Below are 25909 nucleotides of genomic sequence, written 5' to 3'. Positions count from 1 at the left end.
CATGTCACTCAGCCAACTTCTATTTCATAACTGAATGCTGCTTGGAGAGTGAGATGCACAGAGGGAACTTCAGCATTATTTTCCTGATCTTCTTTGACAGTTATCCATTCCTTCACTGCTTGAATGGGATGGCCACATCTAGATACGTGCTATCTGCATCTATCCACATTATTCAAGTGCAGACACATGCTATCCACATGACTCTCAGTTCCACAGAGGCACCAACATGATACCAGCTGCTGCACAAGATTGAAAATAGCTGAGGACACTCCTGCTTACTGAACTGAGGTCTTGTTAAAATGAAAGTCACACATTTTGGAGTTAAAACTCCACATCATGCAGGGAAACTCAAAGGTTGTGGTTTACTAATCGAAATTTTGCCCCTTGCTCACCAAATCAGCCCGTGTCAATATACGGGCCACAGAATCACTGAATCTTACTGAACAGAAAGGAGTCCATTTGATCAACCTACCATCGTTGCTGGCTCCTGGAAAAAGCTGTCCAATTTAGTGCCACACCTTGATACCTGCCTATAACCCTGCAAATTAAATCTTTTCAAGTACATGCCCAATTGTCTCTTTAAAGTGACTGTGGAATCTTATTCCTCCACACTGTTAGGTGATGTGTTCCAGATCTGAACAACCTTAACACCTTCCACCTCATTCACCCTGCCATTTGTTTTAAATCTATGATATTTGGTTACAGAACCACTTGTTACAAATTAGGGAGAATCTACCTACATTTCTTATAATTTTTAATACCTCCATGAAGTTGTCCCTTAATCCTCTCTGCTTTAAGGAGAACAATCCCAACTTCTCCAATTTTTTCACATAACTGATCTTTGGTTATCAGATTTCATACATTTACAGTTTTTGAGTTTAATCAGATGCAAGATATTTTCATTGTTAAAAAAATATTGTTGGGCATACTGAGCAATAAATGGTTAATGCATTTTCATGGTATTTTTTTCCATCTACAACTTTAGCACAGGTATCAATCCATTAAATTTCCCTCTGTTAAAATAGCAAGGCTTATTCAGTATTCGGCACTTATCATTCATACGTTCAGACTGGTTAAATGGCCCAGCTAATTTGGTTCGCGTATAATGTGGGAAAATGTGAACTTGTTTACTTTGGCAGGAAGAAGAGAAAAGCAGTATATTATTTGAATGGAGAGAGATGGCAGGGTTCTATGATACAGAGGGATCTGCGTGTTCCAGAGCACAATTCACAAAAGGTTGGTATGTAGGGATAGCGTTTGGATGTGATGAGGAAGTCAGATGGAACATTGGTGTTTACTGCAAGGGGAGTCAGTGGCAAGACAGGAAACCCCACCATCCAACTGCCCCTGCCCTCAATGTAACAATTCCATTTAATGCCCCCAACTGCCCTTATGGGACTTAAACTCCTCTCCAGTGCATTATTCCAGGCCTTTGAGTTACTAGTCCAGTAACATTACCACTTTGCTAGGTTTTGTTACCTTGCTGATTTGAGCCTACTTGACCCAAGCTAACACTGTGTTACAGTTTGCTCCAGAATAGAACTTTTGTTGCTGACAAAAGAGTAAACTAAGGTATTGCTTTCAATACTTTAAGCTAAACTTTCAATGGAGCTCATCTTACGATTGTAGTAAACGTTCAGATGCACAATTTCCATTTTCTTTCTTCTCTTTTCCCGCCAGACACCTCCGCTCCCCCACTGTCCCCTCTGATCTATTAAGATCTTGTGCATGCAGCACAGTCTAACCAATGTAACCAGATCATGCTGAGTGACGTGCAGCACCTTTAGTTGATCAATGGATATTGATGTAAAGAGAACTAAGCTGCATCAGCGGTGACCTTTTCATTGACATGCTAAATGACTTGGCCACTTACATTTACCATCCCCACAGGTGCTAATCTGGCTGAAGGACACAGGCATAGCATTATACACCAGGGTAAGTAACAGTTTCTCATCTACTTACTGACAGTTTCATTAATCCTGAATTAAAGTGAAATAACTCCAAGTCGATCAACACCATATTCACACATAACTAATTCCAACAACAGTTACCCTGATACTGGATTATGAGTGGAGCTAAAACAATATGAATCTGCAATTAATAAACTGATCCTTCTCACTCTACTCCATCATCTGGAAAGTTCAGGGTACAGGCCTGGGTACAAGGCTTATTATCCAGGTCTCCACTCTTGGGCGGGGAAGAAACAAACTCCAGCAGAGATTAATCTTCGGACATACACTGAATAGTCTATGCCTTTGCTTGGGCATTGGAAGTCCATATTGCATATTATAGTCAAGGAGGACACACCTCCTTCTGGTCAAAAGAAAGGACTGAGTTTGCTAGGACATGACTGGCTCAGCAAAATTCCATTGAATTGGGGCTAGATCAAGCACGCAAAGGTGACCGAGGATGTTACAAATTATCCGGATATGTTCAAGGAAGAACTGGGTACATTATGTGATACTATTTGTATGAAGATCTGCAAGACACCCCTCCTTTCAAGGCCAGAGCAGTACCCCATGCTATGAAAAGGAAAGCGGAGGGGGAGTTGGAATGGATGCAAAGGCTTGAAATCATTGAGCTTATGCAGTTTTCTCACTAGGCAGCTCCGATCATTCCTATCCTTAAAAATGATGGAATTGTGCGCATATGTGGTGACTACAAGCTCACCATTAACCAGGTTTCCAAACTACATGCTTACCCATTACCTAAGGTGGAAGACTTGTTTTCAATTTGTTTTCAAGATGTTTTCAAAACTGGACATGAGCCAGGCATATCGACAACTCTTGCTAGAGGAAAATCCGAAGCAGTGCGTGACCATCAACACACATAGAGGGTTGTTCAGATACAATCATTGGATTTATGGTCTATCCTCCAGTTTGGTGATTTTTCACAGGATGATGGCCAACCTGTTCAATGCATTCCTTAGGTTGCCATCTACTTGGATGATATCTTAAACACAGGGAAGACTCACAACTCCAGGTTAAAGTCCAACAGGTTTATTTGGAATCACCAGTTTCTGGAGCACTGCTCCTTTATCAGGTGAGCCTGATGAAGGAGCAGCACTCCTGTTGGACTTTAACCTGGTATGGTGAGACTTCTTACTATGCTTACCCCATTTCAACGCTGGTATCTCCACATCACAGGGAAGATGGAAGAGGAGCACTTCAGCAATCTGGATCAAGTTTTAAAAAGGTTTTCAGAGGCAGGACTGCATGTGAAGAGGAGCAAATGCATTTTCCAGATGCATAGTGCAGAGTATCTCAGCCCCAGAATCACTGCACAAGACTCATCTCCTGTGGAGAGGAAAATTCAAGCCATTAAGGAAGCTCCGGAGCCCAGGAATGTGGCTGAGCTCAGGTCATTTTTGGGTTTGATAAACTATCATGGAAAGTTCTTGGCTGACCTGTCGACATTGTTGGCTCTACTACTGCACCTACTTCTGCACAAGGAAACCAAATGGAAGTGTGAGTCCATACAGTAGATTTTTAAAAATTGAAAACTCTATTGGCTAATTTGCTAATCCATTTTCACCAAGACAGGGAACATGTCCTGTCATGCGGTGCTCCATCCTACGCTGTGGGGGCAGTACTCTCTCATCTCATGGAGGACAGATCCGAAAACCCACCCATTTTATATCTTGAACACTGACAAAAGCTGAAAGCGGATATTCACAGTTGGACAAAGAGGATCCAGCCTGAAAGTTGAGGGTGGGAGGGGGGTTGCTGGTTGGGGGGAAGAAGAAATATTGTAGAATGTCATTTTAAAAAGTGTGTTCTTATAAGCCTGCCTTCTATGTGATAGTTTTACTGGTATCCATTGAGGGTTCTGTGTGGGTTGTGGAGGGCTTTTCAGTCTTGTGTTCAGCAAGCAAGACCTGTTTTACTCATGCTTCTGTTTTCATAGTTATTACTGTTCTGCTGAGTTACTGTTAAATTTTGTTATTTATTTACATAAAGGAGATTGCATTGTAATCTCACATTCCCACAATTAATGATAAACTGAAAATTATTAGTGCATGTAATTACATTAAATTGAAAAGCATCTGGGAAGGAGCCAAACACCTAGGATGGAATTTTACCGGCAAGTCCATTTCAGAATCGGGCAGGCGTGGCACGCAGAACGACATTCTCGTTAGCGTCAAGCAGGAATCTTAAAAACCTTGGGTGGGCAAGATGGTAAAATTCCGGTTCTAGGGTTTAATCGCCGAGGGGAAGCTGAAGCCAAATGTCAATAGCGAGAGGAGCACTTGGCAACCCAGGTACCTCATCTACCTACTCCTCCAACCAGCGTCTAGCCCAACCGGGACAGAGACTGTAGGTGGTGCATGGGATTCTTCAATCAGAACTCATTTTTAATGTGGAAATACTCATCCTCGACCCCAAGGAGTTGCCTAAGGAGAAGATGACAAAACTTTCTTTTCTTTAAAAAGATATTTTAATGAAAGTTTTCTGTGTTGTATTTACCACAAGACACAACAAATTCCCAAAATCCAGGACAATATAGATTAATCATTATTCCACATAAACATACAGAAATGACAGCAAATATTCATGCAAATAATTCAAATTATCAACCATTGCAATTGTTATGGTCAGTGTCTCCTTTGATATGGATAGAGAAAGGATACCAGAGAGAGTAAGGGATCTCAGGATAACAGGACACAATCATGGGCACGTGGCCCCATGGTGCACATTGTCCTCCATTGGATAACAGAGAGAGAATTACACAGTATACGGCTTTCTTTTTGGGGAAATATACAACCAGTTGGGGCCTAACTCAGCATCCCAGGATCTCCCAGCAATAAAAGGACAACCCGGGAAAAGGGGGACATCAAGATACTGCCATTGGTATAAGATGTGACATGTCAGAGTATGTGCTCATGTACAGGAACCAGTAAGCAAAGGAGTCATAAACCTCTCTTAGTCTCACGACATTACAGACCTCCCTCCTCTTCAGCCATATCAGAAGCAATAACCAGGCTCCCCATCACTGGAAAAGTTCATCCATTTTCCACCAAGGAAACCCGACTGACAAAGAGAAGAAGAATCGTCAAGAGATCCAGCAACAGAGTATCTCTGGGAGAGATATAGCTCTCCTTCTCCTGACAAGATAAGGCAAACCCTCCAGGATTAACTGTAACAAATCCGAGCCTATATCAACACTCCACCTATCCGGACAGATAAAGAAAGTTCCAGAGAGACAGGAACACCAGGATCATCCAATAGAAGCCAGACATAGTTTTTTCCGAAACCAAAAGAGAAAATGCTGGAAAATCTCAGCAGGTCTGGCAGCACCTGTAAGGAGAGAGAACAGCTGACATTTTGAGTCCAGATGACCCTTTGTCAAAGCTAAAAGGCATAGAAAGTAGGAATATTTATACTGTAGGGTGAGGGGATGAAGTATGAGGTTATAGCTACAAAAGCAAGAGGACAGGCTAAAAGGTGCTAATGACAGCCCACAGAAAGAGTAGAACAGGGTATTAGTTACAGACTTAATGCAGTGACATGCTGCTGACTGTGGGCTGAAGTATACACCAAATAGGTTTCCTAATGATCCCTGGAAGGAGCTTGAGACAAAAGAAAGGAACTGAGAGCAATTACATTAGCGACGCAGAATTCTCTCATTACATACACAGGCACAGCATGCGTGTCGATGGAGTGCGGCACAAGCTTTTCCTGGAATATGTTTGTCACCACCTTACAGCTTAACCGAGGTAACATTCAACACTGATTCTCTGTCAGATTGAGGTATGATGTCCCCAGGTCTGTGCAATCCTTCCCACAGAGTGGTACCTGCTTGGCCTGTTGGTGGATGTATGAGTGTTCAGTAGGGAACCCTACTGTTTTGCAGATACCATGTGGTGCCCCCAGCCTGCTCTTCTTAAAGGCAACCATGCCCTTCAATAAGTGAACTATCCTTTATGCCCCCAGCCTGGTCACAGTCTATTCATGCCCACATATCTTATCAGCTCTATACCACCCTTCAAGCAGAGTAGTAGCAGTATCTGACTGGTGGCTGAGTGTGTCAGATTAAGGAGCAGAACCTCTTCACTCGTGCTATGCTGAACAGCCAGTTATTCTTGTATGTCAAAAGCAACAACTGAAAACGTAGAGGTAAGGGGAAGGTGAGAAGCACAAGGTCATGTTCACACAACCTGTAGCTTTCTCATCCTGCTGGATAGCAGGATGACAGTGAGCTGGGAAGGAGCATAAAGTAGGAACATGCTATCATCCTCAATGTGTCAGCAGATGACATGAGTTCTGTCACTGTGCCTCCATGATGCTGACAATTCCACCAATTCAATTCTGCTATTTTCTACCACGCACCACTTCGTCCTGCAAAAGAGTCAGCAGAATGTCAGTGCTTGTGTAGTGCTGCCATAGCTTAATAGCTGAAGGTGTGTGGAGTCAGTGATACATGAGATTGGCAACACTGACGGGGCGTATGGGGAGAATATCTGAAAGTGAGTCCTGTGTGCCAGTGATTACTGATGGCTGAGTGATGGGGTGCATTGAGCAGTATGAGAGGTTAGTGGTTTGGAGGATATGAGATGTCATGTGAAGATAGATTCACTGACCTTGAACACCCACAGAAAGGTCATTAGACTTCTTGTGGTGCTGCTGTTAGGTATTTGGTTCCAAATGCCTTCCCAGCCACTGCATCCACTCCTTTTACAGGAAGTCACCGGTCTTCCATGGAACTACACTATTTCTCCTTCTGCCCAACTCCTTGACTAATGCCTCCAGCATTGCAAATATCATCGTGAAATCCTCGTCTATGCCCTGGTGTTCCGTTTTTCATCATTTAAATTCTAATGTTATGCTTTTCTTTAAGATGGACAGCCTGCCTTTAAGAAGAGCTCATTGGCTGCATCACATGGTATCTGCAAAACAATGCTTGGCTCCCCTACCGAGCATAGATACATCCACCAACACAAAGGAGGAGAAAACAATGCAGGACCTTCTTGGTTATATGCTTTGATTATGCAGAGGAAGTGAACACATCAAATTTTCCTGCTGTCCATTTCAAACGGAACCAGCATGAGAGGGCCAAAAGCCTAAAATCTGAGGCACACAAATGTCCAGCCAGTTATTTTTATAACCCTCAGGTAGTTGAAAGGAACAACTTGCAAGAACGAGTTAATACTAAAGGACAGTAGGCAGTGTTTATGACAGGCAGGTATCTGATATTACCACTTAACTCCAAATCTCAAATACTGGTATGGGGCACCCAATTTCTACTAGAAAGCCAAATCTCAGTGAATTGTTACAATGCCCTTGCCAAGTGTCACAGTAACATCAATAAAAAGTAAATCTTTGAAATACTAATATGTCAAAACTGACATTTTTGGAAAACAGATCTATAAATTGTTTAAATGAAGGTCTGGATTGCTTCACCCAGTTGTCTTACAGAGATTTGACGCATTTTTTATTGGCTACAAGGTGGAATAGAGTTTAACTTCATCTGACAGCTGTTGACCCACTAACTGCTACAAAAATTCTACTAGCCCAACATTAGCTTGCTGTGAAATAAGTTTGTTCGCCTGCAGTGAATTCAGTATTTGACTTCGAAGGGATAAAACAGCAGATACGTAATCTCAAGGGAGAGGTGAATGTCATAACAAATCAGAAATTTCAGATAGAATGAAGGAATAGACCAAACAAAATATCATAAAAGCAAATGCCGGATCTTCTGCAACAAAAAATTAAGTTAATGTATTTGGTATATTAAAAATAGAGATCATGGTTCTACAGGAGAAAAACAAGGTCACCTTTGAACTATGATTAGCTGAGAATAGCATAAACATATGCAGTAGCTGGGTTATTCCCTCAGTAAATGAAAAACCCTTAGTTGGTTAAAGATATCTGAAGAACACACCTATCAATTGACCTTTTTAAGTGAGGTTCACAAACCAACACCAGCAAATGATTTCCAACTTCCTTACCCACAGAGAGATGGCTATGTTGAAAGTGCTGCCAAATGAGGCTATGAACAAGGATGTAACATTTGCAACCTCCAATCCTCTGCTACCACCCGGCTATCTAAGGAGGGTCAGAGGATTATGGCCAATATCTCAATAATTTCAACCCTTACTTCCCTCACTATCCTTGGATACATCTGAACCAGTCCTGGTGATTTATTCACTTTAAGTACAGCCAGCCTTTCTAATAGCTCCACTGTATCAATGTTTGTCAACGCAATGGTAGTGTCTTGTTCTTTTGTAAAGGCAGATGCAAAGTAGGTATTTAGTACCTCAGCTATGCCCTCTGTCTCCATTCATAAATCTCTCTTTTTGGTCCTATAGAAGACTTCTGGATTCATTTTTACGTTAGCTGCCAGTCTCTTCTCATACTCTCTTTTTGCTTTTTTGATATATTTTCCCACTTGCTCTCTTAACTTTCTACAGCCTAGTTCTCACGTATTTTCAATCTGACTTCTATCAAACTGATCTTTTTTTCAGATATAAATTACTTTCTATGATTTTGGACATCTAAGGAGTTATTCTATATTAGAAAAAGACTTGCATTTATACATCCATTTTCTCAAGCACTAGTTATCTTAAAGCTTTATACCTATTAAATGCTTTTTTGAAGTGTAGTCAATATTGTAGTGTAGGAAATGGATTAGGGTGATTGAGGTTCCCCCATTATAAGTACCCTTTAACTTGCACATCTCTGATTTCCTTGCAAATTTGTTCTGCTGAACCTTTCCTATTGTTGATAGTCTATATACTATACTCAACAGTATAATGGTACCTAAACCAAATAGGTTCAGTCCTTCCGCCCTCTAGAACACGTATTCTCTCCAGCACTGTAATATTCTCCTTAATCAATACTACTACTACTTCTCCTTTCTCTCTTTTCTGAACACTTTATATCCAAAAATGTGTCTGTCTGTGGAAACCTTTTAAGCTTTAACAGAACCAAGTACAGAGCTATTGTCAGCTAGCATATAATTACATTACCCAATAACATTGTTCCATTGTGAACATCCAAGAACATTTTTTCTAACACTTTGATCTGAATAGTATTAATTTATGGATAGACAGTTATGGGGTCTGAATGAACAGTCTACTCAGAAGAACTTTAGCAGGAACTTAGCTCCCTCAAATACAAAAATTAGGATAATCAAAGCTTGTGATAGAGTGATTGTGGAACACTCTGTCTTGTGGAACTAGTGATATTAGAATCATAGAATCCCTACAGTGGAGGAGAAGACCATTCAGTCCATCAAGCCTGTGCCAACAACAATCCCATCCTATCCCTGTATCTCCACACATTTATCCAGCTAGTCCCCTTGATGCTTAGGGACAATTTAGTATGGCTAATCAACCTAACTCACACACCTTTGGAGTTTGGAAGGAAACTGGAGCAGCTGGCGGAAACCTACGTAGACACGGGTAGAACATGCAAACTCCACACAGACAGTCACCCAAGAGCGGAATTGAACCCAAGTCCCTGGTGCTGTGAGGCAGCAGTGCTAACCACTGTGCCATCTATTGCTTTGCTGAACTGCAAAGTTCAGTCTGCTGTTCACCATATTACCATATGAAGGAGTTCTGCCCAGGTTGAACACCTGGCCCCATGTGCCATTGCTTACAAGACTGATCTATCTCTACATGCCTATACCATGCTACCAGAAAAATGAATTTTACAACACTGGTTTTTCAGCCCACAATCCTCCATGAATGAATACTTCACAGATTCTGGAACCCATGTGACCGAATATTTACTTTCTTTATTGTTAGGGGTACGGAGGTGGTATTAGAACCTTTGTCCCACATTTGAGTGTGTGCAAATAAACTAACCCTTTGAGTTCATCCTATCTTGAATTTGCTGCAGGGTTACTAATAGAAAATTAATAGCAAATTGGATTGGGAAATATTTATAAAGAGGGAAACAAATCAAAATGTCTTTCTGTTTACAGATAGGTGGTAAGAGATGAAATTAGCACTGTTTACATTAATCCCCTTCCTCCACCATAATAACACATACATTTCCAAGAAGGATTTCATCAAATTGTTCTTCAGTGACTTTAAAATAGAGGAAAAGTCAGGTTGATTTGCCCCAGAAATCCCATTTTTAAATATTCTGTGCATTTTCTTTCTCCAGGGCATTCAATACAAATCAAGGAATCACCCTTCATGTGTAAGCACAACAGATTCTCAATTTCATTGGAATGTTTTATTTAATAAGCTCAATTTCGACAATGCAGAAGGAAATCCTTTGAATCACGTGAATAGAAGAAGATGTCAAAGTAATTACAGTCTGACGTATTTAGGTAGCAGCATGAATTCCCTTGCATATGGAAACATGGGGCCGAGTTTAACTGGGGAAAGCAGGGCGAGAGTGGAACTCTTCTCCATCCTGCCCCACCCCTCCCTCAGCGGCAGGAAATCCTGCACGCCGTCCCCGCCTTGAGAAGTACCAGTTAATCTGATTGGGCTACTCGCCCTGATACTGCTGGGACTACTAGCCCTAGTAGTCCCAGCAGTATCAGAGCGCAGGGTGCTGCTGGAACTACAGAGAGAAGCAGGAAGCTGCCAGGGATAGGCAAGTCCCAGGCTTTTAGGGTGGGATGGGCCCAAGAACCCCAGGAGGTCGAGGGCAAAGTCTTGGAGGGAAGGTAGAGAGGAGTGAAGGGGTCCCCCTGATGCACATAGGGTACTATCCCTCCCCTCCCCCACACCTCACTCTTCCTTCCTACCCCTTTTTAATTCGGCCACACACAGCCCATTCCCACCTGATATTGTCAACTGTATTATTGTACGGACTGGGTAGTATCTCAGTCAATCAGCTGAAAGCTCAAGTTACCTTTAATTATTTAATTGTGACAGATGGGCTGCCGATATCAGTACCTGTCCATCCTGTGTAATATGGGGACAGCACAGAGGTGGACAAAAATATGCCTGGCGGGAGTTGTAAAATCCAGTCCATGGAAAGAGTGAAACCCAACAAATGTGACGAAGTTATCTGAACAAAACCTACCAAGACTTGTCTCATTGGATGGAAACACCTCCGTAGTTCATGCTTCCTATTTTTATCGCCCAGGTGTGATTTTAAACATGTGCATCAGAATGGTTTATTTATCATCTCAAATCAAAATTACATCATAAAGCACCAAAGATTATCACATCCAATGTTGAAATAAAATGTAAAATAATAGTACCTCTTGAGAAGAAACTCCCCTGTAACCAAAGTCATGTAATCTGAATTCCAGAGTATCCAGACTTCCTGATGTTTTGTGTAAGTACTGAGCGAGAATCTTCTTAAATTCCCTAGATATGGTAGCGACAGTGATAGGATACCAGACCTGTACCAGAATGGTCTGTTGAGAGAAAGCATATAGATTCATTTTTGTCTGATTATTACTGGAGAAAGATTTAATGCCGTCTATATAGCTTATTTTAATTTACAAATTCTCAACAGCAGAGCTTCATTTCTTGTTTCAGGGCCAGTGCTGGCTTTAATTTTCAAAATTCCTGCGATTCTGGGAAGATTCCATTAGATTGGAAAACAGCAGATTTATTCAAAAAGAGTAGGAGACAGAAGAAATTACAGGCCAGTTAGCTTAATATCTGTCACTGGGAAAATGCTAGAAGCCATTATTAAAGACATTATAGCAGGACATGTAGATAAATTCAAGATAATCAGGCAGAGTCAACATGGTATTGTTTGGCCATATTTAACAAATTTATTGGAATTCTTTGAGGAAGTAGCAGGTGCTGGGGATAAAGGGGAAGTGATGGGTATACTGTACTGTATTTAGATTTCCAGAAGGCATTTGATAAGATGCCCCATCAAAGCTTATTATGGAAACATATTGACATGGATAGATGATTGGCTTACTAACAGAAAACATGAGAGTGGAGCTTAAATGGGTAATTTTCTCAGGCCATTGTTTAAAAATAAAGGGTCACTCATTTTTTAGAGAGATGAAGAGGTATTTTTGTAGCTCTTCCTCAAAAGGTGGTCGAAATCAAATCTTCAAATATTTTTAAGGCTTTGGCGTTAACCACTGGACTTCCTCCTACTCTCATCTCTCATGCTCCCAATATACAGCATACCTAAGAGAGCCTGAAATTAGGTCCACAAAAATAACTTAGGTCAATTTTATGACCTGGGATACTGAAGAGAAGCAGATTCTGCCACTTGTGAAACAGATTTCCATTCTTCACTAAAATATCTAACTTATGTGATTGTCTCCAGGAGCTTGTCCACCACCATATTTTATCAAACATCATCCCCACTAAGTTGTGAGGGGTGCACAACAGCTGTACCAATCCTGGTGCTGGCAGCTGCTAATGTTACTCTGCTGACCTAGCCCTTGGAATTCTGATAAGTTCAGGCATCAAGATTTAATGATAAGCAGTGAAAACAAACCTCAATGTAGTTTGTCAACCAAAAACACTTGGGATCCGTATTCTCCACTGTGAAAAGGACATTTCCACGAGGAATGATGTTTCCTTCAGGAATGGCTTTAATACGAATTGGTAAATGTCCATTGTGTTGCTGAAATAAAAAGATTTCAAGGCACTTTCAGATCCCATGTTTCAATTAAAAACAGATCGTACTGTCCAGCTCTGAAGAGACATACAAACTCAAAACATTAACTGTTTCTCTCTCCATAGATGCTGTCAGATCTGCTGAGTTTTTCCAGCATACGCTGTTCCTATTTCAAATTTCCAGTATCCGCAGTATTTTGCTTTTAGTTTTGAGCCATACTTCATTGTATTTTCTTGTAATAAAAAAACGCTAAGGTCCATTTTACTCAATAGGACATTAAAAACCATCTTAACAGACTGTGCTTAAGTGCACTGCGGGAACAAACAGTAGCCTATAATTTCAGATATAGATTAAAGCAAGATTGAAGAAAGACAAGAAGTCAATCTAAATGAATTTTACAAACAATAATGAAAAAAAGTTTCACAGATTTTTGTAAACTTTAGGAATCAAATGGATTTTTCTTTCAAGCACTGAAAATTTCCACCTGACTTTGGCATTTGTGGAGGCCATCAAGCTGCTATGGAACATTAAAGTGTTTCAGTGCATGGGTAAAATATCTTTAAATCAAGTCCCAAAACTACATTGAGCAGTGTAATTGTTAGCTCCCAGGATGCATTTTTAACAGAGTGGAAAAAGTTCAGCACAAGTTCTGCCTTACAGGGAATAAAAGCACCGTGGTTACTGCTGCGAGAGATTATTTAAATCCCAAAACAATAATACCCTATTTAACAGGCGCAACTCAAGTTCAAGGTGTGTGTGTACTGATTGATATTCAAGCATGAAATCACATTACTGAAAGTGGCATAGCTGTATTTACAGTTTAACTGTGAAACTAATACATAATTAAAATGATAACAGAAAACCATTCTGAATTGAATATACTCATGAGATTGATCTAAATAGAACTACTTGTACATTCTAATAATTTAGCAAAGAGATAGTTTTCTACCGTTATAATGTATCGCCATCCTTCCTCGTGAAAAACAGACTGCTTGAAATGAAGCTCATAGATTTGTTTGGCCTGTTGAATCTTTTCCTCTGTCACAACTGAACCTATATAAGGTTTATTAACAAGACAAAATGGTAATGCGTCAAGGCAAGACTCAAATGGTGGAAGGTCTTCCAGGAAGCAGATACCCTCAATACAAAAATTATTTATTTGTCACAAGTAGGCTTACATTAACACTGCAATGAAATTACTGTGAAAATCCCCTAGTTGCCATAGTCTGGCATCAGTTCAGATGCACTGAGGGAGAATTTAGCATAGTCAATGCAACTAACCAGCACATATTTTGGATTGTGCGAGGAAACTGGAGCTCCTGATGGAAACCCACACAGATACAGAGAGAACGTCCAGGATTCTGAACAGACAGTGACCCAAGCTGGGCATCAAACCCGGGCCCCTGGTGTGAGGCAGCAGGCTAATGTCTATGCCCTCATGCCACCCTCAATGCTTGGAGTTGTAAATGTAACATAATGGAAGCATGTGGTTTGGAGAAAAGCTGGTAAAAAGGCATCAGAGAATTGACATCCAAAGAACAGTCTACATTGATTTAAAGAGGTCAGGAGTGGAAGTATGAATACACTCAGCTATGGGTCACCCCTTTCTGGGTTTCTTCCTAGCTTTAAAATGTCTATAGTTGTCTCCCTAACTAAATTATTCATGTGGGTCCCAGAATCAAAGAAAGGTATTAAAGCAGTGGGTAAACAGAGGTCTTAAAGTAATCATATACTTTTCAGATTAAAGGACATGTTTGAAATCAGAGCTATTGGGTTTAAATTTCTATCTAAAACTCAAGATATACCACATTACTGTAAGATTAGATTGCAGGGAAGTACGTTTTCTAATAGAATATGTTAGTCAGCATGGGACAGGCTTTGAAACTGGCATTTTATGCCTGGAGTTAGAACAGCCTGGAAACAGACTCTTGAAGCTTGGGAGCATTTTTGAGAAGCAGAATGAGAGAGAATCAAACAAGCCATCAGAAATCAGGGATATCGTAGTTAAAGTCACTATGCAAAAGAGCGGTGAAGCCTATATTTGAGTTGCTGTGTCCACAATTATGAGGTACTCAAGAAGAATTGGAGGGCCATTAGTTGGATGCTACTGTAAGGACCCCAAGAATTCCATACCTTGCAGAATATCAGGCACACAGAGGAGAATCAAAGTGAATTCCTGAGGGGTATGGCACACCTTGGGTTTGATCCCAGAAGAGGAACCCTCAAGATCCTATAACAAACAGGGATACGCTTATATGGAAATGAAAATAGAACTGGGAATGTCCTGTTGAGATTTACAGACTTAAAGAAAAAGCATTTACCAAATATAGTCTCAAATTAGAAGTCTTTGCTAGAGGGCATAGGTTTAAGGTGAGAGGGGAGAGATACAAAAGTGTCTGGAGGGGCAGTTTTTTCACACAGAGGGTGGTGAGTGTCTGGAACAAACAGTCAGAGGTAGTAGTAGAGGCAAGTACAATTTTATCTTTTTAAAAAGCATTTAGATAGTTATATGGGTATGATGAGTATAGAGGGATATGGGCCAAATGCAGGCAATTGGGATTAGCTTAAGAGTTTTTAAAAGAAAGGGTGGCATGGACAAGTTGGGCTGAAGGGCCTATTTCCGTGCTGTAAACCTCTACCTCTATGCTTCGCTTAACTTGTGTAAGGTAACATGTTTTGTTCAAAACATGAAATCTTTCAGTTAATAATTAAAAAGTTTAAATTTATTTTTAAATTGCTGTCCCTCAAGATTGTAACATCTGAAAAAAAGATGTCCTAGACCCACTGGGAACTGGAGTCGGGGAGCAGGATGAACAAGAGTACAACAAATAAGTAGAAGGAATAAGACTCAGAAAAAAAAATTAAATTCAAAAAATAATCTTACAATGGTAGCAAACATTTTACAAAAGAAAATCCAGAAAACTTGTGATTTTTATCAATGACTTGGAAGGGGTGGGGGAGAGTTGAAGAGTGGGTTAGTAAATTTGCTGCCGACACCAAGATTGGTGGAGTAGTGCATGAGGTGGAGGGCTCTTGCAGGCTGCAAAGCGACATTGATAGGATGCAGAGCTGGGCCGAAAAGTGGCAGATGGAGTTTAATCCTGATAAGTGCGAGGTGATTCACTTTAGTAGGACAAACTTGAATGTGGATTACAGGGTCAATGGCAGGGTTCTGAGGAATGTGGAGGAACAGAGAGATCTTGGGGATCGTATCCACAGTTCTCTGAAGGTTGCCACCCAAGTGGATAGAGCTGTAAAGAAGGCTCCTAGTATGTTAGCGTTTATTAACAGGGGGTTTGAGTTTAAGAGCCGTGGGGTTATTCTGCAACAAAACTGGATGTTGATCAGACCACATTTGGAATATTGTGTTCAGTTCTGGTCACCTCACTATAAGAAGAATGTGGAAGCATTGGAGAGAGTGCAGAGGAGATTTACCAGGATGCTGCCTGGTTTGGAGGATAGGTCTTATGAGGAAAGGTTAAGGGAGCTGGGGCTTTTCTCTTTAGAGCAGAGGAGGATGAGAGGCGACTTAATAAATGTTTATAAGATGATGAGGGGGATAGATAGAATGGACATGCAGAGATTATTTCATCAGGAGGATGTAGCTGTTACTAGGGGGCATAACTATAAGGTTCATGGTGGAAGATATAGGAGGGATGTCCAAGGTAGATTCTTCACTCAGAGTGGTTGGGGTGTGGAATAGACTGCCTGCTGTGATAGTGGAGTTGGATACTTTAGGAACTTTCAAGCAGTCATTGGATAGGCACATGGAACACACCAGAATGATAAGGAGTGGAATAGCTTGATCTTGGGTTTGGACATAGCTCGGCACAACATTGAGGGCCAAAGGGCCTGTACTGTGCTGTACTGTTCCATGTTGCTATGTTTCTAAAATGTTGGAAATATTTAGCAGCATATGTAGAGGAAAAAGTAAGTTAATCAGCAGGATTTAATCCGGCCCATTGTGTTGGGAAACATGGTGGCCAGGCCCACTTAATCATCGCCTAGCAGCAGCAGAAATTCCCGCAATTAAGATGGAAGTGAAACGTGGCCATTGTGGGAAAGTGGGCTGCTGGTGATAGAATGCCGATTAGGTTCATCATTGAGTCAACTGACACCAATTATCCCCAAACACCCACCAGGATTTATTGGTAGCTTCGGGGTGTGGCATGGCCTTCCCATCCCCAACGCTGTCATTCAAAGATTTTGCCTGCAGCTTTCTTGGATGGTTGGGTGTATGGGGAGGGGTGTCTCTTTTTTAAAAAGACTTGGTGCCCAATCGAGTGACCTGGCATTGGAAAGGGCGAAGGCTGCAGAAAGCCACCCCTTATCCTTGCCTCCATCTATGACTGGCTGGCAGCTTGAGAGGTTAAATTTCTGTCGCCAGGGCTCCTGTACTCTGCAGTATGCCAGACACTCTCCAGTTGAGCCTTCCCCACAGTGGCAACATGGTTTCCCCTCAATTTTCCCAACCAGGAACCCGCACCAGGAACATTAAATTCTGCTCAGCATTTCAGATCTGTGACCTTTCATCAGAACTCTCAGATTTAAAATATTAACTCAGTCTCTCTCCCTATAGATGTCAACATTTTCTATTTATATTTCAGATTTCCAACACCAATCGTATTTTGCTTTAGCATGTTGTGGCAGCAAAGAGGTTTGACTAGAGCTCTTGCTGCTATAGCATAGGGCCTTTTAAAAGGAATCTGCAGCATAGCTAAAACTATGGGATGATTTTCATTGAACTCTAGTTAAGGATGTGTTACTGTGCATCCCACCTCCCAGATAGCATATAAAAATACAAATAAAATCAGAAGTTCTATTAAATTGTGATTGATCTGCTCAATGGTGTACAGTACTTTTTTTTTAAATCCCTGGTCAACAAATATTTTACCTGATAGATATTTTTTCAGGATATACTGTAATCCAAAAAACACAGTTTCTTTGAATTCGTCAGATTTTCCTTTACGACATTCAAAATATGAGTAGATTTTGCAGGTGTCCGGTGGATATTGTTTGAAATGAGTAACCTGAGAAAACAAAATAAATCTTTGTAGTTTCAAAGAGTTAATCAATAGTTTTAAATCTCAAAGTAAAATTTTCCCACCTCAGTAGTAAACATTGGAAAGGCAGCATAGTCACATTTACGAGCTTTTAAAAGATCAAACTGTCAAGAGTTAGGACAGCACCATGGCACAGTGGTTAGCACTGCTACCTCATTGCTCCAGGGACTGGGTTCAATTCCAATCTTGGATGAATGGCTGTGTGGAGTTTGCATGTCCTCCCCATGTCTGCATGAGTTTCCTCCATAGTCCAAAGATGTGCAGGTTAGGTGGATTGGATATGTTAAATTGCCCCTTAGTTTCCCAAGGTGTGTAGGTCAAGGGTAAGTATGTGGGGTGACAGAGATAGGACCTGGATAAGGTGCTCTGTCGGAAAGTTGGTGCAGACTCGAAGGGTTGAACGGCCTCCTTCTGCACTGTAGGGATTCTATGAATCAAAGATGGAGAGAAGAGAAAGAGAGGAAAGGAGAAATGGAGCGTGAAAGAGGGCAGAAGAAAAGGCAAGGGAGAGTGTGAGTGGAGCAAGGGAATATAAAAAAAAGTATTTGTGTAGAAGAGCTACACCACACAGTTAGACAGAATTAGGAAAGATCAATATATCAGATCTTGTCAATGATAAAACTACAACCCCCCCACGGTTATCTAGTTCTGACTACAAAGAATCATTTAATAGGCAGACACAATGTCATGGCATTAGTATAATCCAACTGTTAAAATCAAGACTGTGATTCTGTTAGCTACATGACTGAACAATTCCAGTCACTGCCATTCTCAAAGGGAACTTCCACTGACCACGAAACTGACCACTGTTTCAGGCAATAGAGCCTTCTAATATTAATTAAACTTTCAATCACTCAGCTTCCTAACTCATTCTCCCCCATGTATTGTGAGATTTCTGTAGAAATTGACTTGTTCAAACACCTCCTTCATTTCCACCTTTGATGCCCATTTGATATTTTGATTCCTTCATTCTCTTCTATTCTGCTCCTGTCCCCTCTGGTCCCTTCCTCAAGTCTAACGGGTACAGATGAGCAAATCTGGACCACAACTGACTGACCTTGATTGAAATTTTGCTGGACAACCAGGAAAAGTCAGACAAGGCACCAGAAATCATTTCTAAAGATTATTTTTATGTGACCAGGAAAAGCAAGAATGCTTTTCCAGGCTACATAAGATTAATGCAGAGCACACCATTTCTCAGAGCTATTCTGGACAGCAGTTCTCATCCAAGGCAGATATGATCACTACTTGGACAAATATTCCCATTCCTGTAACACTGTTGGTCAAACTCCTGGATCTCCCTATCTCACAGCATTGTGAAAGTGTGTTCATATGGACGAGAGTAGTTTAAGAAGGAAAAAAAAGACACTCCATCACTTTCTCAGGAACAACTAGGGATGGGCAATAAATATCAGTGTTGTCAGAAATACCCATATTCTGAGAATGAATTAAATACTACTGCTATATTTTAAAAATAACATTAAAATACTTCCAGATTAATAAAATGTTGCAGTAAAAAATGCAACTGGGAAAACACAATGGCAGAGTGGTTAGCACTGCTGCCTCACAGCATCAGGGACCTGGGTTCGATTCCCAGCTTGGGTCACTGTGCAGAATTTGCACATCCTGTCGTGTCTGAGTGGGTTTCTTCCAGGTGCTCTGGTTTCTTCCCGAAGTTCTAAAGATGTACTGGTTAGGTGCATTGGCCATGCTAAATTCTCCCTCAGTGTACCCAAGCGCCGCAGTGTAGTGACTAGGGGATTTTCACAGTAACTTCATTGCAGTATTAATGTAAGCCTACTTGTGACACTGAGAAATACACTTCAAAACTTTGAAAAAAAAGATAGAAAATAAAATGTCAAGGTGGTTGTAAATATATTCAAGCAACAATAGTACAAATTTACAACTTTGATTGCTATTGGGTACAATCTCTGCTCTCAGGATTTTAAGTCATAGTTACACTGTTTTCCAAACTAGTCAAGTGTGGCATAGCTTTTTAATAATCACCTGCTTTTCTTTGTCTGATCAAGAGTGAAAATTGACTGTGAGAAGGATGATAACCTTTCATCTAAGATGACCTGCACACTGCAAATGAAGCAATGTGGCAAAGGGATTTTGCTTCACAACACTAAAAAGTGATAGTTAAATTTGACGTTATGGCTCAGCTTGACTCCAGAGAAATAAGGGGGAAGGCTATCTCCTTTATTACACTTTTCTCTAGTCAGGTTGGTGGGCTGACTGTAGATTCCCATTACCACTGCAGTTTTGTTTTGATTTTGGAGTGTGGATTGGCAAAGCCACACTTATTTTGCATGCAAACACAGTTGGAACCTACATGGTGCAGCTTATTTCTCCAGTGAAAATGTAATGAAATGATCCTACATCAGGCATACGTGGGCAGTAAATTTACACTAACAATTAAACAGCTGCTCTCCAGACCATGTCACTCTAAATTATATATTTGAGGAATTTGTTACAAAAGAACAATCACAGTGCGCAGTAATCCTTTTAACTTTGACGCTCAATATATTTCAAACACGGAGGAACCTCAGAACATGGTGCTATTGCTTCAAATAAACAAACAATTTGGCTTCAGAATTTCAATATCAGGTAGTTAAATTTGAAAACAGTATCCATAACTTTTAGAATGGAAAGCAAAATCAGTTCTCAAATGAAATTTTCCAGTAACAAATGTAATTTTCTTTAAACCAATAATTATTTGAATGAAAAGGAAATATTTCTGTAAAGTAAAAGGAAAGCATGTAATTATAAAGAAGAACAAAAAAATTTCCAGCACAGGAACACGCCCTTCAGCCCTCCAAGCCTGCACTGACTGAACTAAAGCCCTTCCGGGGACCATATCCCTCTATTCGCACATCCTGTTCATATTTTTGTCCAGATGCCCCTTAAAACTCACTGTCTTATCTGCTTCCACAACCTCCCTGGCAGCAGGTTCCAGGCACCCACCACTTGCCTCGTACATCTCCTTTAAACCTTGCCCCTTGCACCTTAAACCTATGCGCCCTAGTAATTGACTCTTCCACCTGCGAAAAAGCTTCTGACTATCCACTCTGTCCATGCCCCTCATAATGTTGAAGACTTTTTTGTGTTGTCCTTTAATGTCCCTCGTTCCAGTGAGAACAAACCAAGTTTCTCCAACCTCTCCTCATACTAATGTCCTCCATGCCAGGCAACATCCTGGTAAATCTTTTCTGTACCCTCTCCAAAGCTTCCACATCTTTCTGGTAATGTGGCGACCAGAATTGAACACTATATTCCAAGTGTGGCCTAACTAAGGTTCTATAAAGCTACAACAAGACTTGCCAATTTTTAAACTCAATGCTCTGGTCGATGAAGGCAAACATGTTGTATACCTTCTCCATCTGTGATGCCACTTTCAGTGACCTGTGTACCTGTACACCCAGATCCCTCTGCCTATCAATATTCTTAAGGGTTCTGCCATTTACTGTATATTTCCTATCTGTATTAGACCTTCCAAAATGCATTACCTCACATTTGTCCAGATTAAACTTCATCTGCCATCTCTCCGCCCAAGTCTCCAACCGATCTATATCCTGCAATATCCTCTGATGATCCTTGTCGCTATCCGCAAATCCACCAGTCTTTGTGTCATCCGCAAACTTACTAGTCCAGTTATATTTTCCTCCACATCATTTATATATTAAAATCAGCAAAGATCCCAGCATTGATCCCTGAGGAATGCCACTTGTTACAGCCTTCCATTCAGAAATGCACCCTTCCACTGCTACCCTCTGTTTCCTATGACTGAGCCAGTTCAGTATCCATCTTGCCAGCTCACCTTTGATCCCATGCAACTTCACTTTCTGCACCAGTCTGCCATGAGGGACGTTATCAAAGGCCTTGCTGAAGTCCATGTAGAGAATATCCACTGCCCTACCCTCATCAATCATCTTTGTCACTTTCTCAAAAAATTCAATCAAGTTACTGAGACATGAACTTCCCTTCACAAAACCATGTTGCTGCTTGCTAATACGTCCACTTATTTCCAAGTGGGAGTCAATCCTGTCTTGAAGAATCCTCTCCAATAAAATTATATAATGCTTTACACAAACACCAGGTATCTGAGTACTTTACAACCAATTAAGTAGATAGGACTGCTTTTCTTTCTTCAGCATTAACAAACGCTTTTTAAAAAATCCTTATTATGGAATCACAGAATCCCTACAGTACTGAAGGAGGCCATTTGGCCCATTAAGCCTGCATTGTCATCTATCCCCATAACCTTGCTAATCCCCCTAATACTAAGGGGCAATTTAACATGGCTAATATGCCTAACCCACACATCTTTGGACTGTAGGAGGAAACACAGTAAGAAATCTCACAACACCAGGTTAAAGTCCAACAGGTTTATTTGGTAGCAAACACCACTAGCTTTCGGAGCGCTGCTCCTTCGTCAGGTGAGTGGGGAGTTCTGATCACAAACAGGGCATATAAAGGCACCCACAGTTTACAGAATACTGATTAGAATGCAAGTCTTTACAGCCAATCGAGTCTTAAAGGTGCAGACAAAATGAGTGGAGATAGCATTAAGCATAGGTTAAGGAGATGTATATTGTCTCCAGACAGGTCAATAAGTGAGATGTTGCATGTCATGGGGGTTACAAATAGTGTGACATGAACCCAAGATCCCGGTTGAGGCCGTCCTCATGTGTGCGGAACTTGGCTATCAGTTTCTGTTCAGTGACTCTGCGCTGTTGTGAAGACCGCCTTGGGGAACGTTTACCCGAAGATCAGAGGCTGAATGCCCGTGACTGCTGAAGTGTTCGCCAACAGGAAGAGTTCAGTCTTGCCTGGTGATTGTCGAGTGGTGTTCATTCATCTGTTGTCATAGCGTCTGCATGATCTGCCCAATGTACCATGCCTTGAGACATCCTTTCCTGCAGCGTATCAGGTCGACAACATTGGCCGGGTTGCAAGAGTATGTACCGTGTACCTAGTGGATGGTGTTCTCACATGAGATGAGCGGACAAGCTACGACATCTTGTCCGGAGTCTTCAACATGTCATTGATGAAGGCGGACATCTCGCCAAGGCCATCCCCACATCCCCACTTCTTGCCTCCAAACAACCGCACAACCTCAAACAGACCATTGTCTGCAACAAACTACCCAGCCTTCAGGAGAACAGTGACCATGACACTACACAACACTGCCACAGCAACCTCTGCAAGACACACCGGATCATCAATACGGATGCCATCATCTCACGTGAGAACACCATCCACCAGATACACAGTACATATTCTTGCAATTCGGCCAACGTTGTCTACCTGATGCTGCTGATACACTGCAGGAAAAGATGTCCCAAGGCATGGTACATTGGGGAGGCCATGCAGACGCTATGACAACAGATGAATGAACACTGCTTGACAATCACCAGGTAAGACTGCTCTCTTCCTGTTGGCGAACACTTCAGCAGTCATGGGCATTCGGCCTCTGATCTTTAGGTAAACATTCTCCAAGGTGGCCTTCACGACATACAACAGCGCAGAGTCGCTGAGCAGAAACTGATAGCCAAATTCCGCACACATGAGGATGGCCTCAACCGGGATCTTGGGTTCATGTCACACTATTTGCAACCCCCATGACTTGCCTGGGCTTGCAACATCTCACATTGTCCTGCCTGGAGACAATACACATCTCTTTAACCTATGCTTAATGCTATCTCCACTCACATTGTCTGCACCTTTAAGACTCGATTAGCTGTAAAGACTCACATTCTAATCAGTATTCTGTGAACTGAATATGCCCCTTTATATGCCTTGTTTGTGATCAGAACTCCCCACTCAATTGACGAAGGAGCAGTGCTCCAAAAGCTAGTGGTGTTTGCTACCAAATAAACCTGTTGGACTTTAACCTGATGTTGTGAAACTTCTTACTGTGTTTACCCCATTCCAACACTGGCACCTCCACATCATGATTGTAGGAGGAAACCAGAGCACCCAGAGGAAACCCACACAGACACAGGAAGAATGTGTAAACTCCACACAGTCACCCAAGGTTGGAATTGAACCTGGGTCCCTGGCACTGTAACCACTGTGCCACCATGCCACCCATATATTTATGTATATAAGCAATTAATGCTAAATTGGCTTTCATCAGTACTTACAATGTGCAAACACTTTTAAACAACTGCAAACAGACTTTTTCACTTATCTGAGATTGTTTCAAAAGCCCGCTCGAACGGCAAGAATGGTTATATTCCAAACTGACAAAATGGTACTGACCATACTCTGAACCATCACTCTGAACAATGCTCCAGATAAGAGATGAGCACTGTCCTATTCACTTGTCCATTGGGCCTTGCGTTGGAGCAACAGATGCTTCAAGGCACAAGTGTGTTCCATAGCTATTTTTCACTTTCTCATTCCAGCTCAACAGGAGTGAAACAAGACTGGCTGTGTTTGGGAATTTAAACGTGTGCACTTCAAAACAAATCTTGCATCCCAGTGAAGAAACGTGGGTTTAAAAAGCGTCAGCTAGTGCTGCCAAATAAAGCTGTTGGACTTTAATCTGGTGTTGTGAGACTTCTTACTATGCTTACCCCAGTCCAACGCTGGCATCTCCACATCATAAAAAGTGTCAGTCAGAATTCAAAAGTGTTTGGATCCAGCATTTTGTGCTCCCACTTAAAAGAGTTAGTGGCCATAAAATGTAGAACTTGTATAATAGAAGCTGGAAGCATTCTCCCAGCTGTTCTACTGCAGCTGCAGTCACTGTCAGTGGTGGGTGTCAGTGGGACCATTGCTCATTGCAAGGCTGAAGTTGCTCAGCCAGCCGCTCACAGCCCGGCGGACAGGTAACAAAGAGGATGACAATGAGCAACCTGACGCTTGGCTCCGTACCCAGTGCCTGCTCCCCGGCAGCGGCCCTTAACTTTCACTCTACCTTGTAGGAATCGGTGGCCAACAAGATGTTGAAGTCGAAGGAAGCAACGTCGGGGGCTTTAGCCATGGCCCCGCAGCTCTGAACCCTGCCTCTAAGCATCAGCCCGGAGCCAGAGCAAATCTAACGTCAAGCCTCACACAGCGTCACAGCCCAGGGCGGTGCAACACAGAAATCAGCGTAATCCCAGAGTGATCCTGGAGTAATCCCGGAGTAATGTCAGAGTGATCCTGGAGTAATCCCGGAGTATTCCAGGATTAATCCCAGAGTAATTACGGAGTAATCCAGGGTTAATCCCAGAGTAATTGCAGAGTAAACCCAGAGTGATGGCAAAGTGATCCCAGAGTGATCCACAAATGATCCAGTAGTAATCCCAGTGTGAACCAAGAATAATCCCAGTGTAATTCTGGGGTGATCCCGAAGTAATCCAGAGTAATCCAGGAGTGATCCCAGAGCGATTCCAGACTAATCCTGGCTTTATGCCAGAGTCATCCAAAAATGATCCCGGAATGCTGACTTGCGAGGAAACCGGGAGTAATCCTGGAATAAACCTGTTGTGCTAACTCCCAGGGGAGACCTAGAGTGATCCCGGATTGCCCTCCCCAGAGGAAAACTGGAGTGGTCCCAGAATAAACCCAGCACAATCCAGAAGTGATCCTGGATTGCTCTCTCCCGAGGAAACCTGGAGTGATCCCAGAATAGACCCAGCATTATACAGAAGTGATCTCAGATTGCCCTCTCCTGAGGAAACATGGACAGGTTTATTTGGTAGCACAAGACCCAAACTTTCGAAACATTGCCCCTTCATCAGGTGAGTGGGTGTTGTGTTCACAAAAAAGGCATATAAAGACACAAACTCAATTTACAAGATAATAGTCGGAATGCGAGTCTTTACAGGTAATCAAGTGTTAAAGGTGCAGACAATGTGAGTGGAGAGAGGGTTAAGCATAGGTTAAAGAGATGTGTATTGTCTCCAGCCAGGACAGTTAGTGAGATTTTGCAAGTCCAGGCAAGTCGTGGTGGTTACAGATAGTGTGACATGCCATCACCCAGGTCAGAGATAGTAGAACCTGTCCCAGTTCACTGTATCAAAATGATAGATTCTGCCTTGACAAAGCTGAAATATGTCTCATATTTCAGTGGCACAATGGTTAGCACTGCTGCTTCACCATGCCAGAGACCTAGGTTTGATTCTCAGCTTGGCTCACTGTCTGCGGAGAATCTGTACGTTCTCCCTGTGTCTGCATGAGTTTCCTCCGAGTGCTCCGGTTTCCTCCCACAGTCTGAAAGACATGCTGGTTAGGTGCACTGGCCATGCTAAATTCTCCCTCAGTGCCTAAACAGATGCTGGAATGTAGCGACTAGGGGATTTTCACAGTAAACTTTATTGTAGTGTTAATGTAAGCTTACTT

The 25909-nt window shown here is 41.8% G+C and overlaps 1 protein-coding gene across 2 annotated transcripts in view; it reads right to left on the bottom strand.

The window, feature by feature from the left end:
* The window catches only part of nampt2 (nicotinamide phosphoribosyltransferase 2), a 45771-nt gene extending 21174 nt beyond the window's left edge, over nt 1-24597 (bottom strand). For both annotated transcript variants that reach the window (XM_080186309.1, XM_080186310.1), the window contains exons 1-5: nt 24501-24597; nt 17404-17539; nt 13459-13562; nt 12387-12515; nt 11173-11331 (exon numbers count right to left, since the gene is read on the bottom strand). In XM_080186309.1, coding sequence (XP_080042435.1) covers nt 11173-11331; nt 12387-12515; nt 13459-13562; nt 17404-17539; nt 24501-24566 — 594 coding nt within the window. In that variant the 5' untranslated portion in view covers nt 24567-24597. The remainder of the gene's footprint in view (nt 1-11172; nt 11332-12386; nt 12516-13458; nt 13563-17403; nt 17540-24500) is intronic.
* Between the last annotated feature and the right edge of the window lie 1312 nt (nt 24598-25909).

This window comes from Carcharhinus amblyrhynchos, chromosome 3, assembly GCF_965287045.1.
Source record: "Carcharhinus amblyrhynchos chromosome 3, sCarAmb.v2.hapA, whole genome shotgun sequence".
NCBI classification, from domain to species: domain Eukaryota; kingdom Metazoa; phylum Chordata; class Chondrichthyes; order Carcharhiniformes; family Carcharhinidae; genus Carcharhinus; species Carcharhinus amblyrhynchos.
Note: the sequence above shows the minus strand (reverse complement) of the source record. Positions and strands in the feature narration are given on the sequence as shown.